Below are 16612 nucleotides of genomic sequence, written 5' to 3' on the forward strand. Positions count from 1 at the left end.
TTATCCTCGGATAAGTTATTCTAGGATTTAAAATAGTATTGCGATAACTTATACTTGCAAGAAAAATAGTAATCCCATGATAAATTATCTTAAGATAAAACGGTAAAATTGACAATCATAAAATTATTATAACATAGAAAACAGTCAATACAAAATAATATCAAAATAACTAATTCCAATAAAATTAATCTCAACATAACTTGTTTTCGGTCAATCGACCCCTAAATGGACTATTTACGTTACAAAGGGACTTTAGGTATTTAAGAAACTTTTCAGCCATATATAAAACTACAAGAAAAACACTAGTTTTGACCCTTCACCCTTTCACGCCAAACATTGTTATTTATTAAACGATATAGTACAATACAATATTGTACGATACGATACATTATGAAACGATACATAACAACCATCCAACAAGCTATTAAAAAACTTTTCGGAATTTGAAATTGTGTTTTGACGTGTATTTTACTTGAAAAAATATTATAATTTTGTGAGTGTGCAAAAAAATATTTGAAAAAGTAATCAAAACCACTTTTTGGTTTTTGAAAAACTCATCTTTAAATTTTTTTCTGAGCAACTGCGTAACAAAACGACATCGCTGCACAATAAGAACCGCAACTTTTTACCCTCCACTCTTTCGCGCCAAAAGCATTTACCCTCCTTACAAACAGTTAAACAGCGCCAAAAAAGAAAAACCCGCGAAATTTAACTAAAGGTAAAATCTATTACCGCCAAAACTTTGAATATCTACAAAAAAGAAAGAAACCTTTCTCAACCCTTTCTATAATCTATCAAAAAGATTTCATCTCCATTAATCCGCTAATTCATTCACAGCTTTTTGTAACCAAAAATCTCAAGATTTTCTACACCTCTTTTCTAGCTATATTACTTGTTATTATTTGCACAGAATCAGTGGAAATGGAAGCAAAGGTTGATGAAGGGGTTCTGCCTCTTGACTTGGTAGAATCAGATAACGAGAAGAAAGTAAAGATGATCAAATCAATTATCGGTTCTGAAATTACAGAAAAGGCCATTCTTGAGGCGCTTTCTCAACAAAACAATAATCCAGACGCAGCCATCAACCACTTGCTCGATTCTTCGCCGCTGTCAGCGGTTCACAAGACTGTTACTAGCACTGGGGTGAGGATTTCTGCTACTGTAAAACAAGAAAATGTTGAAGAATCAGTGGGTTTTGGAAAGGTTCATGGGCTAAATGTTAAAGAAGAACCTGATGTGGGTATTGATGAAAAAGGGCTAAAAGTGGAAGAAAAGAAGGTTATTGATGGTTATGAATCAAAAGGGTCTGTTGGTAAATGTGATACGAGCTTTAATGGTGAAGAAATGGTTAATGGGCTAAAAGTTAAAGAAGAACCTGATATGGTTATTAGTGAAAAAGGACTAAAAGTGGAAGAAAAGAAGGTTATTGATGGTTATGAATCAAAAGGGTCTGTTGGAAAATGGGATTTGAGCTTTGATGAATGGTTAAAGTTGCCCGAAAACAATCCAGGGATCGATACACAGAAGCCGAAAGAAGAAGAAAAGAAACTTGAAATCATGAAAGTTAAAGAAGAACAACAAGATGTACTTTGTGTTGAACCATTGTCAGCAAGGCCATTATCAAAACAAGAATACAATTCACTGAAAGGTAGTAATGTGGCTAATGGTGCAAATCAAGAATACAGCAGACTGAAAAGTAGTAGTAATGTGGCTATTTCTGCAAATATGGAAAAAATGGGAATTAAGAAAAATATGCTTAGTACTATTGTGATAGAAGATGGAGATTTTCCTGAAGATCCTGATTGGTTATTAGTTGGGAGAACTATTGTTACTGGGCTTTCAACTACAAAAGGGAGAAAATTGGAAAATAATGAAATTGTTCATTTTGCTTTTCCTCAACAAGGGAATAGTAAGTGTAGTTCACAATGGGGTGGATCAAGAGCTGCTGTTGCTGCTGCATCTTCCATTGTTCGATTCTCGACGAAAAGATTTGGGGAGGTAAACTTGAATTCAATCATATTATTATCATCGTTGTTTTAGAACTTAGTCTTGTTATTCACTTTGCTATAAGGTTTTTTGTTTTCTAGTAGGCCAAAGCTTATTCAAAATTTAAATTTGATAGGTTCATTATCGGTCCTTTTAACACTTATTGATATTTTAATGGTGTTTCACATATGTATTTATACTTGGTGTCCAAAATATTGTGCTCGATTGAACTCGTTCTTGGTTGAGAGTCTATTGGAAACAACCTTTCTACCTTCACTTGGTAGGCGTAAGTTATGCGTATACAGTACCCATACCTCACCTATGGTTGTTTGAACCCATTGCACAAACACTCAATCTGCCTGTGTTAGCAGGGAATATAAGTTATGAGTTTAATTTTTTTTTTTTTTTACATAATTAGGTCAATTATTAGGCAATTACAGTTAAACAATTGATGTTTGTAAAAAAGGTAACTAACGTGCTATCAGAGGTTAAAATTCATTGATAATGTGAATAAATTTTACACCTTCATAACTTAATTCCTAAGATTTTTGGCATTGAACTCTCAATTTTGAAATGAGCGTTAATTATATACATTGTTGATGTAAAGAATGTTTTACACTATCAGGGTATGATATATAGGTAAGCCTCCTTAAAATGTGTTATTTGTAATCTTGAAAATAAGATTGGTTATCTGCTATAACATGTAAAGTTGATTTGATAGTGTAAAGATACCTTACACTTATAGTATATATAACTTAAATTCTTTTGAAATTATGGATTTAGATTTAACATTTGTTGAAAAGTTAATGATTTTTTAGATATGTGTCTATACTTGGTGTAAAAAATACTGGGTTCGGTTGAACTTGTTGCATAAACACTATCTACCATTGCTAGTAGGGAATTGGTATTTCCACATTTTGTCATGTATTGGTTCATGTAGAAATCTTGATTTTTTTGATGCTGAGATTATACTAATACAAAATCTAACTCATATCTATTGTTTAAACAACTTCACAGATTGGGCGTCTCCCAATGGAATGGGCAAAATGTCTCATTCCACTTGTAAATTCTTCAAAGGTAAAGGTTCATGGCCGATGTGTTGCTGCGCCTGTAACTCTGCAGCTAATGCAGGAGCTTATGTTGTATGTAAGGTAAAACACATACTGTTCTTTAAAAGTTTGTATTAATGAGCTTAGAATATATTGTATGTTATATGTAAATCATGCTCTTTTGTTTACAGTTTCTACATTCACCAGTCAGTGTTTACTAGTGGCGATAAGTCAACTTGGAAGCTGGATTCTCCCTCACAAATTGATACTACAACATATCCACTACTTACTTTGTTTAAGTTACTCAAAGTCAAACCATTTCAAAATGTATGTTAGATATAGTTTATTGTTCAATGAATGGAAACAATTCAAAGCTCCGTTTAGTTTTTTACTGATGTCTGCCTTCTCTTTTGCTAATGTTCTTCAGGCTGAGTTCACTCCGGATGAACTTTATTCTCGTAAACGCCAGCTCAGTTTAGATGTACGTTGATTCTTAATTGTGTCATCTCACTATTGTTTCCTCATTTCAGTTGCCATGTTCTCAATATAAAGAAGCAAGAATAACAACTGTTTGTTGATACTTAGTGTTTTTTAGTGCAAGTTACACATTTGGCCCATCGGCCAAGAATAATTGCATCTGCTAGCCAAACATACAAAAAAATGTATAAAATATCTGTATTATATGTATATTGTACATTAATATACAAAAAATGTACATTTTGCCAGCTGCCCAGCTGCTGTTATTTATGGAGCGGCAATACTGTGTAGTTTTCCCTCTTCTTTTTTTACCAGTGCAACAATATGCTGATTAGAATATTACTGATGTTCTGCTTATTGCTGACAGTGTGATTCAAATGAGGCTGCTTCAGCATCACCAATAGCAAAACGAAGAAACGGCTGCCAGCAGTATTCAGAGCAAAACAAGGATGAGCATGATATCTCTGAAGCATCGTTTAACAAACTTGTTGGTTCTGTAGACATGTATGACCTGAAGGTATAATCCAATAGACATACTTCTTTTTAGTAAAACTGAAATGAGATAATGTCGAAGCTTATACCTTTTACTTCGTATAGGAAATGGACGCTCCCGATACACTTATGTGCTGCCTAAGGCATTACCAGAAGGAAGCTCTTTACTGGATGTCAGAATCAGAGAAAGGAAGTGATGTTGAGGAAACATCTAAAACTCTTCATCCGTGTTGGGCAGCATATCGGATATGTGAAGAGTAGGCACACCTCTCACTGAATAAGATGTTGCAAATATTTGATCTTTAAACATAAATCACTGACCAAATTTCTCCAACAGGAGGAAAATTTATGTCAATATTTTCTCTGGGGAAGCAACAACAGAGTTCCCAACTGCATCAAAATCAGCGCGAGGAGGGGTGAGCTTTTTTTTCTACTGATTAATTTACTACCTTTTGTGTTTCTCTTACTTTTAGTTCCTTTATCATTCTTTTGTTTGTCTAAATCAATTTTATCTCTGCAGATATTGGCAGATGCGATGGGGCTCGGAAAAACAGTAATGACAATTGCCTTAATACTTGCAAAAATGGGCAGGGGTGGTAGCACTGATGATCAGGAATGTGTCTTGGAAGATGTAGATGAAGATGAACGTATAACAAAAAGAATCACTTATGCTGATACAGAAGTCTCAAGAAAGGCGAAGGGCAGCACTCTCATTGTCTGTCCTATGGCATTACTTGGCCAGTGGAAGGTAATTCTCATAAAACGAGTAATGAAATGCAGAGATGATCTACACTATTTTTTTCAGAATTTCATGAGGATACTTATTTGCCATGTTCACAAAATTCCTATTTTTTCTATTGAATGCTAGCCGGAAAATTTATATTTTGTATATTCAGATAAATATACATATCATATGCACAATTAGTGTTATATGTTTTGTATATTTGGGCTAGCGCCCATAATTAATTTCAGGAATTTAGTAATGACATTTGCGCTCATCACTTTTTTCTGGTCACGTTTCAGTAATGACATTTGCGCTCATGAGTTCTGCACAGTATTTTCTCTGAATTTCACGAGGATTTTTTTTGGTCACATTTCACTAAATTCCTGTTGTTTTCCTTTGAATGCTAGGATGAACTTGAAGCACATTCAAAACCTGGTAGTGTTTCAGTTTTCGTTCATTATGGTGGGGACAGAAGTAATGACCCTAAAGTGATAGCAGAACAAGATGTAGTCCTAACAACTTATGGTGTCTTGAGTGCAACTTACAAGGCTGTAAGTAGTAATTAATGGATGTCATTTTCAAGTATTAACATACATAAATTAGTTCCACATCATCTTCCTCGCTATTATTGTTATTCTAATGCAAGCTTAGTTGTCCTTCAGGATAGGGAGAACAGCATATTTCATAAAGTTGATTGGTATCGTGTTGTTCTGGACGAGGCACACACCATAAAATCATGGAAGACTCTCGGTGCACAGGCCGCCTTTACTTTGTCAGCGCATTGTAGGTGGTGTCTTACTGGTACTCCTCTTCAGGTATGTCGCAAAATTGCATGGTTACACTTGATATACTTAAGTTCTTTTGCTTCACGGACTTTTTTTGTATTTGAGATGACTGCTGAATGCTGATTGCTATCTCATCCGGTTTCCTAAATAAGAATTGCCTGATATTTTATGATCTGTATTGATGTAGTAACTACTAATTGGTGCAGAATAATTTGGAGGACCTTTACAGCCTTTTATGTTTCTTGCACGTCGAGCCATGGTGCAACTGGGCATGGTATGTTTAGATGAATATACATATAATATACATATTCTTTTGTATATTCGGCTAACAAGTGTAATTATTTTTGGCCGACAGGCCAAATGTATAACTTGTTGTGTGTTGATTAAACTGCAAAGTACTTGGCCTTTCTTCTATCTCCATTAAGAAGTTCTTAGTATCATGACTGAGCTATTTCGTCGTCCTGTTTTCCCTAATATAGGTGGAACAAGTTAATACAGCGACCTTATGAAAATGGTGATCAAAGAGCACTAAAATTGATCAAAGCCATTTTAAGGCCACTTATGTTGAGGAGAACAAAGGATACCAAGGACAAAGAAGGAAGGTGATAATTCTATTTTTCGAAATCTTCATTATCCTTCTCTTCTTTCAATTGATGCAGACTTAGCATATTTCCGGGCACTTATATGTGTTCTTTTGAAATCAGGCCAATTCTTGTTCTTCCTCCAACTGATATTCAAGTCATTCAGTGTATACAATCAGAAGCGGAACGTGACTTCTATGATGCCCTCTTCAAGAGATCTAAAGTAAGAATAAGATTCTTCTAATGTAAAACTTGAGGGATCGTTTGGTTCAAAATCAGGATAACTATAACCAGGATTAAAACCTGGATAACTTATCCTGCTTTCTATAGGGGGATAAGCTATAACGAGATCTTGGTATAAAAATGATATCGATAACTACTAGCTCTAACAAAAAAAGGGATACATTTAATCCCAAAATGTATACCGGGATAATCCACCTAATCCCTTGAACCAAACGGCCCTTGAATGTTTGGTTCTTGAAATTTTACCATTTAATTGCTTTGAGTTTCTTCTATTCCTTAACGCGAAATGATTGTTGTTACTAATGGAATGTATGCATTATACTTTTGTTTTTGGTGAATAAACCAGGTTCAATTCGATCAGTTTGTGGCACAAGGAAAAGTTCTTCACAACTATGCTAATATTCTCGAATTACTACTTCGATTGAGGCAGTGTTGCAATCATCCTTTCCTTGTTATGAGGTTAAAATGACTCTTCAATCTATTAAAACTTGAGCAACATATCTTGTTAGTTTCTTCTTGGATCTAACACTACATATTTACTGCTTGTAAACGTTCAGTCGAAGCGATACACAAGAATTTGCAGACTTAGACAAGCTAGCAAGAAGGTTCTTGGAAACAAATCCTGATTCTACAACACAGAAAGCACTTACACCAGCATATGTAGAAGAAGTTGTTGAGGGAATTCGTAACGGCGAAAATACAGAATGTCCAATATGCCTTGAGTCAGCAGATGATCCTGTGTTAACACCATGTGCTCACAGAATGTGCAGAGAATGTCTACTTTCAAGTTGGAGAACACCAGCAAGTGGACTTTGTCCAATTTGTAGACAAATGATAAGGAAAAATGAGCTATTTACGTGTCCATCCGAAAATCGGTTTAGGATTGATGTTGAGAAAAATTGGCAAGAGTCATCTAAGGTTTCAAAACTGTTGGATTGTTTAGAATCTATAAGAAAATCAGGTTCTGGTGAAAAGAGCATCGTTTTTAGTCAATGGACTACATTTCTTGATCTTTTGGAGATTCCACTAAAGAGAAAGAAAATTGGTTATTTGAGGTTTGATGGAAAATTGGTGCAAAAACAAAGAGAAAGGGTCTTGAAAGAGTTCAGTGAGACTAATGAGAAAACAGTAAGTAGTATCAATCTATGTTGTTCCGACTCTCCAAAATATCGTCGAGTGCATGTCGGATAATCCAAAGATAGTATTTTTTTGGAGGATCTAACGTGGGTGCGACAATATTTTTGGAGAGTCGAGCAACATAGTACCAATATACTAATCTGTTTTCTTCAATATTTTTTGCTCAGCTCTTCTGAAGTTCTAACCTTTTTTATTTTATTTCAATGTGTTCAGATTTTGTTAATGTCACTAAAAGCTGGAGGTGTGGGCTTGAATTTAACAGCAGCTTCTAATGTCTTCCTCATGGTAATCTCTTTCTCATACATATATATGTATATATTATATGTTGGTTGGATCCTTCAAAAATAATATCGCACTCATGTCAGATCCTCCTAAATGAGTAATTTTTGGAGGATCCAGAAGGTACATAGTCCTATGGATGGTCAACTGACCACCCTTCGTCGAAAAATTACGTTGTATATATAGGTAATTATTAGATTTTGATTTTAATGGTATATAGCATATATTTAACACCCTTTATCGTAGATTCTTTTTTACTCAAGTTTGAACACCCTAAATAAAATTATGGTTTTGCCACTGGATCCAGTACACATGCACTTTTGGAGGACACGAGAAATATAATACTCCTTCCGTTTCAATTTATGTGAACCCATTTGACTGGGCACGAAGTTTAAGAAAAGAGAGAAGGCTTTTGAACTTTTGGTGTAAAATGCATATATTTTGTGTGTATATAAATCATTGCATAAAGTTAAATTGTTTCCAAATAAGGAAAGGGGTCATTCTTTTTGGCACGGACCAAAAAAGAAATAGGTTCACATAAATTGAAACGGAGTGAGTATATATTTTCAATGTTCTCTTTTCAGTTTCTTGCCTTTGAAATAGCCTCTTGTAGAAATGCATGTTAAGGTTGTGTATGATAGACCTTGTGGTCCAGCCCTTCCCTCAATCCCGCACGTAACGGGAGTTTAGTGTATCGAGTGGCCTTTTCTCTTTTCAGTTTCTTGCTTTGGAATTAGCCTCTTGCAGAATGCAGGTTAAGGCTGCCTACGATGGACCCATGTGGTCCAACCTTTCCCTAGATCCCGTGTGTAACGGGAGATTAGTGTACCGGACTAACCTTTTCTCTTTTGAGTTTCTTGCCATATGATAGTTGATGTTCTTACTTTTAATCATTGTAGGATCCATGGTGGAATCCTGCAGTAGAAGAGCAAGCAATAATGAGAATTCATCGTATTGGTCAAAAGAATACAGTTCGTGTTAGAAGGTTCATTGTTAAGGTAAAGATTCCTCATTACTAAAGCTGTCTCACACAGAATATTACTGTCACTTCCAAATAATTTTCTTGATTAAACCCTTGATAGAATTAAGAAAGAATCCTAAGCTTATTGTAGCATATAATATATTATATTCTTTAGATTTACAAGTCTCACATTTTAAAAAGTTTTACCTGTAAATATTCTTCGAGTGATCTTTCAGCGTAAATTCTTTTTATTGACTATGTATATATGTGACCTAGCATTAAAACTGGATTTCTTCATAGTGCATCGCTTTGTCTAAAATTTATGTTTCACGGACTCTCCAAAATGTTGCATTTATGTCGGATTCTCAAAAATGCTCTATTTTTGGAGTATCTGACACGCACCTAACAACAATATTTGAGAGTTTGAGCAACATAGTCCTAAACTATATGACTTATTTCTTCACCTTTTTCCATAAATACAAGAATAAAGGTTAATTTTTTTTTACAACTTTGTATTAAGAATTTTGTTAATTTTGTATTTTAGTTTATAAATATTAATGATTGTCTTTATGGAAAATGGGGTGTAGGACACAGTAGAAGAAAGAATGCAACAAGTACAAGCAAGAAAGCAAAGGATGATAGCTGGAGCTTTGACTGATGAAGAAGTACGTTCAGCTAGACTTGAAGAACTCAAGATGCTTTTTCGATAATTAATTTTAACTAATGATAAATCCCAATTATATATATATATATATATAATTGGATGTAAAATTAGAGGAAAAAAAAAGAAATTAATGTTCCAAGGGTGGATTAATTATTTTTTGTATAGTCCCAACTTTTCCACCTGAATTTTGTAAAGTCTTGTAAAAGTAACAAACCATGGGTGGTTGATCCTCTTTTTTCAAGATATGTTATTTTTGTCTATGCTTTGGCTTTTTAAATCCATAGGTTTTGTATATTCTTTATTTGTAAACGGTGAGAGGTGGATCAAAAATTTAAATTTAATTAGTTTAACTTTTAAAATTATTAGTACTAGAATTATGAGTTAAAATTTAATATTTATTAAGATTTAAATAAGATTTTACATATAAATTCACACTCCATTAAAAGTTCTGAATTTAGTTGAGTCTCTAAAGTTGAAGCTATATCTGCCCTTGTTAATGGTGGTTCTATGATCAAATGAAAATTTTAATCTTGAAAGAATAATGTGTTACTCTTTCAATTTCATTTTATGTGATTTTATTTAATTGAGCATTTAAATTTAAGATTTTTTTTAAAACGTATGATTTGCTAAATATATTATAATATTTATGTGTCGGTAAAAATTTATCTTTGGAACAAAAGAGATCACATATATTAGAGGTGTCCCTTGAAAACCTATAAAGTGAAGCGATTAAGATGTCAAAGTTGAACAAGTGTCTATAAGACTATGGGTATTAATTAGTTTCAAGAAATATTTGTACTATAATAATAACAAACTTAGTAAATTTTTATAAGTGGTGTCTGGAAAAGAAAATATATATGCAGACCTTACCCTATTCCTAAAAGATAGAGAGGTTTGTTTATGATAAATCCTTCGCCCAAGAAAAAATGAAAAGAAGCAATGTCGAGAATCATTTTGTACTAAAATGGTAAAATTAGTTACTACATATAGAAGGTGAGAGAGCTAATTCGACATCTCAACCCATGGGATATTTGTATACGGGTAAAACCGATCTCGAAGTACATCCCGGTCTCCAACATGATAAGCCAAGCTCGAGAGATGGTAACATGGGGCCTAGACCGAGGTAGGGATCTTATTAATTCTGGGTCCGGACCGTAACATCCGCCCTCGATGATATCGGGGTCGTGATTAGGGATTGGTCTTGGCCTTGTTCAACTTCGAATAACGTTGTCAGGTAGTCAAGCTCGGCCAACAGAAGGCCGTGATATCCGTGACCAACCGAAATCACGGCGGAGATCTCAACATATATCAACGTGGGATAAACAATCAGTTAATTAAGGGATTTTTTTACCTTTTATAGAATTGTACCTAATATAGGACTCCCCTACTATATAAAGGGAGTCTAAGTACTTGTAAATGACATTGTTACACGCACTTAGAAGCAATATATTGTTATTTTTTTCTTTAAGCTCTTATTCAACTGTGTCCTGTCACCGATCGAAGTGCATACTGTTCAAGGGTGGCTAACCCCCAAGGTTGTAACTGTTCAATTCGTGTGGTTTGAATTTACTTTATCATCGTTTATTTCAATTGCAATTTAATTTATCAGTTTGTGTCAATTTAATCCACGTATCCTTAAAACCGCTTACAAATTCAATTGTTATCCGATTTTGAGGGTAAACAATATTCTTGTCTATCTCAACCTGATAACTAAACGATCTCTAAGGGGTCGTTTGGTATGATGGATAAGTAAAAATAATTATAGGATAAAAATTTGGTATCACATTATCCCTTGTTTGGTTACTTATCCTGAGATTAGTTATCCCATGATTAAAATAGTACATGGATAACTTATACTTGTCATATGATGGAATAGTAATCTCAGCATAATACAATAAAATTGACAATCCTAAGATTAATACAATATATATCAAAACAATCAATAAGAAATAAACCAGGATAATTAATCTCAACATAATTAGTTTCAATATAACTAATCTTAATAAAACTAATTCCGGCATAACTTGTTCAAATGCGAAATAATAGTATTTTATCTTAGTGGGCGTTTGGACATAAGAATTGTAAAATTTCAAAATAGGGTGAAATTTTTTTCAAGTGAAAATGATATTTGAATTTTAGAGTTGTGTTTCGACATGAATATAATTTTGGGTTCTTTTTTATTTTTTGTGAGTGATTTGAGTGAAAATTTTGAAAAAGTTTTTTGGAGTTTTTCCAAAATGCATCTTCAAGTAAAAAATGAAATATGAACAAACACTGATTTTGAAAAAAAGTAAATTTTTTAATGTCCAAACGGGCTCTTAAAAATAACACGGTATAGCCAGTTTTCGGACTGGTCATTCAAAAATAGCCAGTGTTTACCAAGTCAATGAAAAATAGCCATTATTTTGCTGCAACAGAGACCGGTCCATCATAATATACTGGAGTTTGTTGCATCGGTGCTCCAGTATATTATACTGGAGCCAACAAAGTATACTGGTCCAACATAATATGCTGGAGTTCATACACAAGTGCACCGAACTCCAGTATATTATGCTAGACCGATCTCTATTGCAGCAAAATAGTGGCTATTTTTCATTGACTTGGTAAACACTGGTTATTTTTGAATGACCAGTCCGAAAACTGATTATACCGTACTATTTTTACGAACAAGAGATTGTATATGGGTCAGATAGAACCCACTTCGTTACAAAAATTAATTATTTTTACTTTAGAATTTCATCAGAAAATTATGAAACTAGTAAATATTACAATATCTTAAGAGAGCACTGGCGAGGAGGACAAGACAACGAACATAGAGAGATATATGGTTGCTAGGAAGGAGGCGAAGATGGCAGTAACGGAGGCTAAGGCAGCAGCTTTTGCTCGTCTGTATGAGGAACTAGGGAACAAAGGCGAGGAGAAGAAGTTATTCCGACTTGCTAAGGTGAGAGAGAGGGCGGCTCGGGATCTGGACCAAGTGAGGTGCATAAAAGATGATGACGGCAAAGTTTTGACGGGGGAGGACCAGATTAAGAGGAGATGGCAGTCCTACTTTCATAGACTTCTAAATGAAGAAGGGGATCAAGATATTACACTAGGTGAATTGAGGAATGCGGACAACCCCCCATGAATTAAGTTATTGTAGGGACATTGAGGTCGATGAGGTCATGAAGGCAATGCGTAAGATAAGGAGGGGCAGAGCTACCGGGCCAGACGAAATTCCGGTTGAACTTTGGAGAGGTGTGGGTAGAGCAGGCTTGGAATGGCTTACTGGGTTGTTTAATGTTATATTCAAGACTAATAGGATGCCTGAAGAGTGGAGGTGGAGTACAATGGTTCCGTTGTATAAGAACAAAGGTGATATCCAGAGCTGTAACAACTGTAGGGGTATCAAATTACTAAGTCATACCATGAAAGTCTAGGAGAGAGTGGTTGAAATGAGAGTGCGAAGGACAATGTCTATTTCAGACAACCAGTTCGGGTTCATGCCGGGGCGATCTACCACAAAAGCTATCCACCTTATTAGGAGGATGGTGGAACAATACAAGGATAAGAAGAAGGATCTTCACATGGTGTTTATCGATCTAGAGAAAGCGTACGACAGGGTACCTAGGAAGGTCTTATGGAGATGCTTAGAGGTTAACGGGGTCCCGGTTGCATATATTAGGGTGATTAAAGACATGTATGATGGAGCTAAGACTCGGGTTAGAATAGTAGGAGGCGACTCCGAGCATTTTCCGGTTGTTACAGGGTTGCACCAAGGGTCGGCGTTCAGCCCTTTCCTATTTTCCCTGGTGATGGATGCCATAACGCACAATTTTCAAGGGGAGGTGCCATGGTGCATGCTATTTGCTGATGACATAGTCCTAATTGACGAGACCCGACGCAGCATCAATGAGAGACTAGAGGTTTGGAGACAGACCCTTGAGTCTAAAGGGTTCAGATTGAGCAGGATGAAGACGGAATACCTCGAGTGCAAATTTGGGGACGAGGTGACGGACGAGGGAGTAGAAGTGTGGCTTGAATCTCAAGTCATACCTAAGAGGGGTAGTTTCAAGTACCTTGGGTCAGTTATTCAGGGGATAGGGGAGATCGACGAAGATGTCACACACCGTATAGGAGTGGGGTGGATGAAGTGGAAGTTAGCGACGAGAGTCCTGTGTGACAAGAAAGTGTCATCGTTACTAAAAGGTAAGTTTTATAGAGCAGTAGTTAGATCTGCCATGTTGTATGGTACCGAGTGTTGGCCGGTTAAGAACTTACACATCCAGAAGATGCAAGTAGCAGAGATGAGGATGTTGAGGTGGATGTGCGGGCATACAAGGATGGATAAGATTAGGAATGAAGATATTCGAGAGAGGGTGGGCGTGGCCCCAATAGAGGACAAGATGCGGGAAGCACGACTCAGATGGTTCGGGCACATTTAGAGGAGGTGCACTGATGCACCTGTGAGGAGGTGTGAGCGATTGGCGGTGGTGGGTACGGGGAGAGGTAGAGGGAGACCTAAGAAGTATTGGGGAGAGGTGATCAAACATGACATGACGCGACTTAGGATTACTGAGGACATGACCCTAGACAGGGAATTGTGGAGGTCGAACATTAAGGTTGAAGGTTAGGGGGAAGTTGTGAATATCTATACAGCGCACTAGAGTGAGACTAGCCCGTTAGGAGTTAGGCTTAGGATACTACTGGTTAGCTACTGATGCAGGGCTTTATACGCTGGATATTAGTTTACCTTCCATCTCTCTCGTATTTCCTATATTCTCTTATATGGCTGTTATTTTGCTATTTTAATTTCTTTTATGTATGTTATGTATTTTATGTTATTATATTATGAGTCTATCAATAGTACTAATATATCGTCACTTGGTGCTTTCTTGAGCTGAGGGTCTCCTGGAAACAGCCTCTCTGCCCCTCGGGGTAGGGGTAAGGTCTGCGTACATACTACCCTCCCCAGACCTCACTTGTGGGATTATACTGGGATGTTGTTGTTGTTGTTGTTGTTTAACCCGCTTGACAGTACTAAGAGTTGTAGAGAATGTCAAGTGGGTTCAAAGTAATTGAGGCCAGGGTCCCATGTTCGAACCTCTGTAAAAGCAGCGAATGTGGTTCTTATTAAACTCCTCCATTTTACTTGAATTTTTTAAACTTTTCTACAAAGTGAATTCTTATTCTAGTGTTTTATCAAAATTACTTATAATCTTTTAATTTAGTTTAGTCTGGTTTATATTGAAATTGTTAAATTGTGTTATACTCAAAATTTTAGTTTGGTGTAAATATCTTTTTCTTTATTAATTTGTATAAATTAGTGTAGTTTGTAACTCTTTTTTTCCCGTGTCTTTTGCTTGTAACAACTTTGTATGTTAAATTTCTTAGAGTTATAGTACGATTTTAAGTAGGTTAAATACTTCTTGACTAAAATTGCTAAATTTTCTAAAATAAAATTTATATAGATAAATTTAAAAAAAAATTAAAGGACGAAATTTTCTTTGTTATTTTTTATAAAATTTCTCCCAACCTTTTTTTTAACAAAAAATAAATGACTTCATTTTGAATTATTGCAGCGCCTGTAACTCTGCAGCTAATGCAGGAGCTTATGTTGTATGTAAGGTAAAACACATTAATTCTTTACAAGTTTGTATTAATGAGCTTAGTATATATTGTATGTTATATGCAAATCATGCTCCTTTTTCATTACAGTTTCTACATTCACCAGTCAGTGTTTACTAGCGCTGGATTCTCCCTCACAAATTGATACTACAACATATCCACTACTAACTTTGTTCAAGGAAAAAAATAATTTGAAATAAGAATAATAAATATAATACTCACGTCTTTGTTTGAAGCAAAAATGTCACGACCCTAAACCCAAACTCGGTTGTGATGACGATTCTCGTGAAGACAAGGCCAACCGACACACTTCCAATTCACTTTAAGCAGTTAAAATAATAAATACCAAGTCTTTAATAGAAATAAAACCCCAAAAATAACAGTATAAGTTTGCGGAAATAAAGCCAACACAACCCGATATCGGGGTATCACTAGTCATGAGCATCTAAAATAATACTAAAAGTCTGAAGTCCAATCCACTACTACATAACTAAATCAAAAGAACTAAGATAGAGGGAGAATGCACTGGGTTGCAAATTCGCCAAGCAGCTACCTAGTAAATCTCCGAAGACCTGCTGGAACTATCAACCCTCAGAAGCAGGACCTGTAGCGCCCGAATCTGTACACAGGGGTGCATGGAATAAAGTGAGTACTCCAATTCAGTGAGCAGTAAAAATAAATGAACACTGAGTAATATAAAACCACGTAAGGCACAACATTAAGCTAAAAGAAGCATAGCAAAAATCAGTAAATATAATTAAGCAGTGAAATCTCATAACATCCTTTAACAATTAAACAATATACAGGAAAAACAACAAAAAGTAAACACACAATAACTGCCCCTCGGGCACAGTAACAACAGAATCAGCCCCTCCTCCCTCGAGCAATATCACAGAACAATACTAGCTCCTCGGGCTATATCTCATATCACAATGGGTACCCGCGCTCACTGGGGGTGTACAGACTCCGGGAGGGCCCCCCTATGGCCCAAACGCAATATCAAGCCATCTCGTGGTATCATAAACAGGCTCTCGGCCTCATATAAATCTCAAGCCAGCTCGTGGCGTACAGTCTCAGGCCCTCGGCCTCATTATCTTAATCAATGTATCACTGCTGCGGCGTGCAACCTGACCCAAAAGTAACCTCACAATACAGGCCCTTGGTCTTACTCAGTCAGAATCTCATAAGCCCCTCGGGCCATAGTAAAATATGAAGCTCAACTCAAAATATCTTTAAAAATATCATTTAACGTGTTTAAAACAGAGTAACATAACTAAGTTTTGAAAATAGTGAAAATATAGCGTGACTGAGCACCAGTATGAAATCAAACATTGAGGAAAATATCATTTAAAAATTTCCTAAGGGTTCAAACAGCTGGCACGAAGCCCACATATGGTATTGGGCCCAAAATATAATAATATTAAATAATTAATTGTCAAATACGCAGTAAAATAGTCATACGGAATGGACTAAGTCACAATCCCCAACGGTGCACGACCCCATGCTCGTCATCTAGCATGTGTCTCACCTCAACATAGCCGAACGCTGTGAATTTCCGGGGTTTCATATACTCAGGACAACATTTAAAATCATTACTCACCTCGAACTAGTCCGAAAAACTACT

General features: G+C 35.7%; 2 protein-coding genes across 2 annotated transcripts; both read left to right on the top strand.

The window, feature by feature from the left end:
- Positions 1–773: 773 nt before the first annotated feature.
- Positions 774–9636, top strand: LOC104223264 (DNA repair protein RAD5B). Its single transcript, XM_009774665.2, has 18 exons — positions 774–1998; positions 3004–3137; positions 3227–3362; positions 3463–3516; positions 3880–4029; positions 4110–4261; positions 4342–4420; positions 4525–4752; positions 5136–5279; positions 5391–5543; positions 5720–5787; positions 5993–6115; positions 6218–6317; positions 6684–6796; positions 6895–7465; positions 7688–7759; positions 8653–8751; positions 9302–9636. The coding sequence occupies exons 1-18, from the start codon at positions 922–924 to the stop codon at positions 9422–9424; spliced, it is 3576 nt and encodes a 1191-aa protein (XP_009772967.1). The 5' UTR covers positions 774–921; the 3' UTR covers positions 9425–9636.
- Positions 9637–13175: 3539 nt separating this feature from the next.
- Positions 13176–15133, top strand: LOC138878748 (uncharacterized). Its single transcript, XM_070158440.1, has 3 exons — positions 13176–13569; positions 14943–14988; positions 15079–15133. Exons 1-3 carry the CDS (start codon positions 13176–13178, stop codon positions 15131–15133), a joined length of 495 nt encoding a protein of 164 aa, XP_070014541.1.
- Positions 15134–16612: the final 1479 nt, after the last annotated feature.

The sequence above is a fragment of the Nicotiana sylvestris genome, chromosome 9 (assembly GCF_000393655.2).
Source record: "Nicotiana sylvestris chromosome 9, ASM39365v2, whole genome shotgun sequence".
In the NCBI taxonomy this organism is placed as follows: domain Eukaryota; kingdom Viridiplantae; phylum Streptophyta; class Magnoliopsida; order Solanales; family Solanaceae; genus Nicotiana; species Nicotiana sylvestris.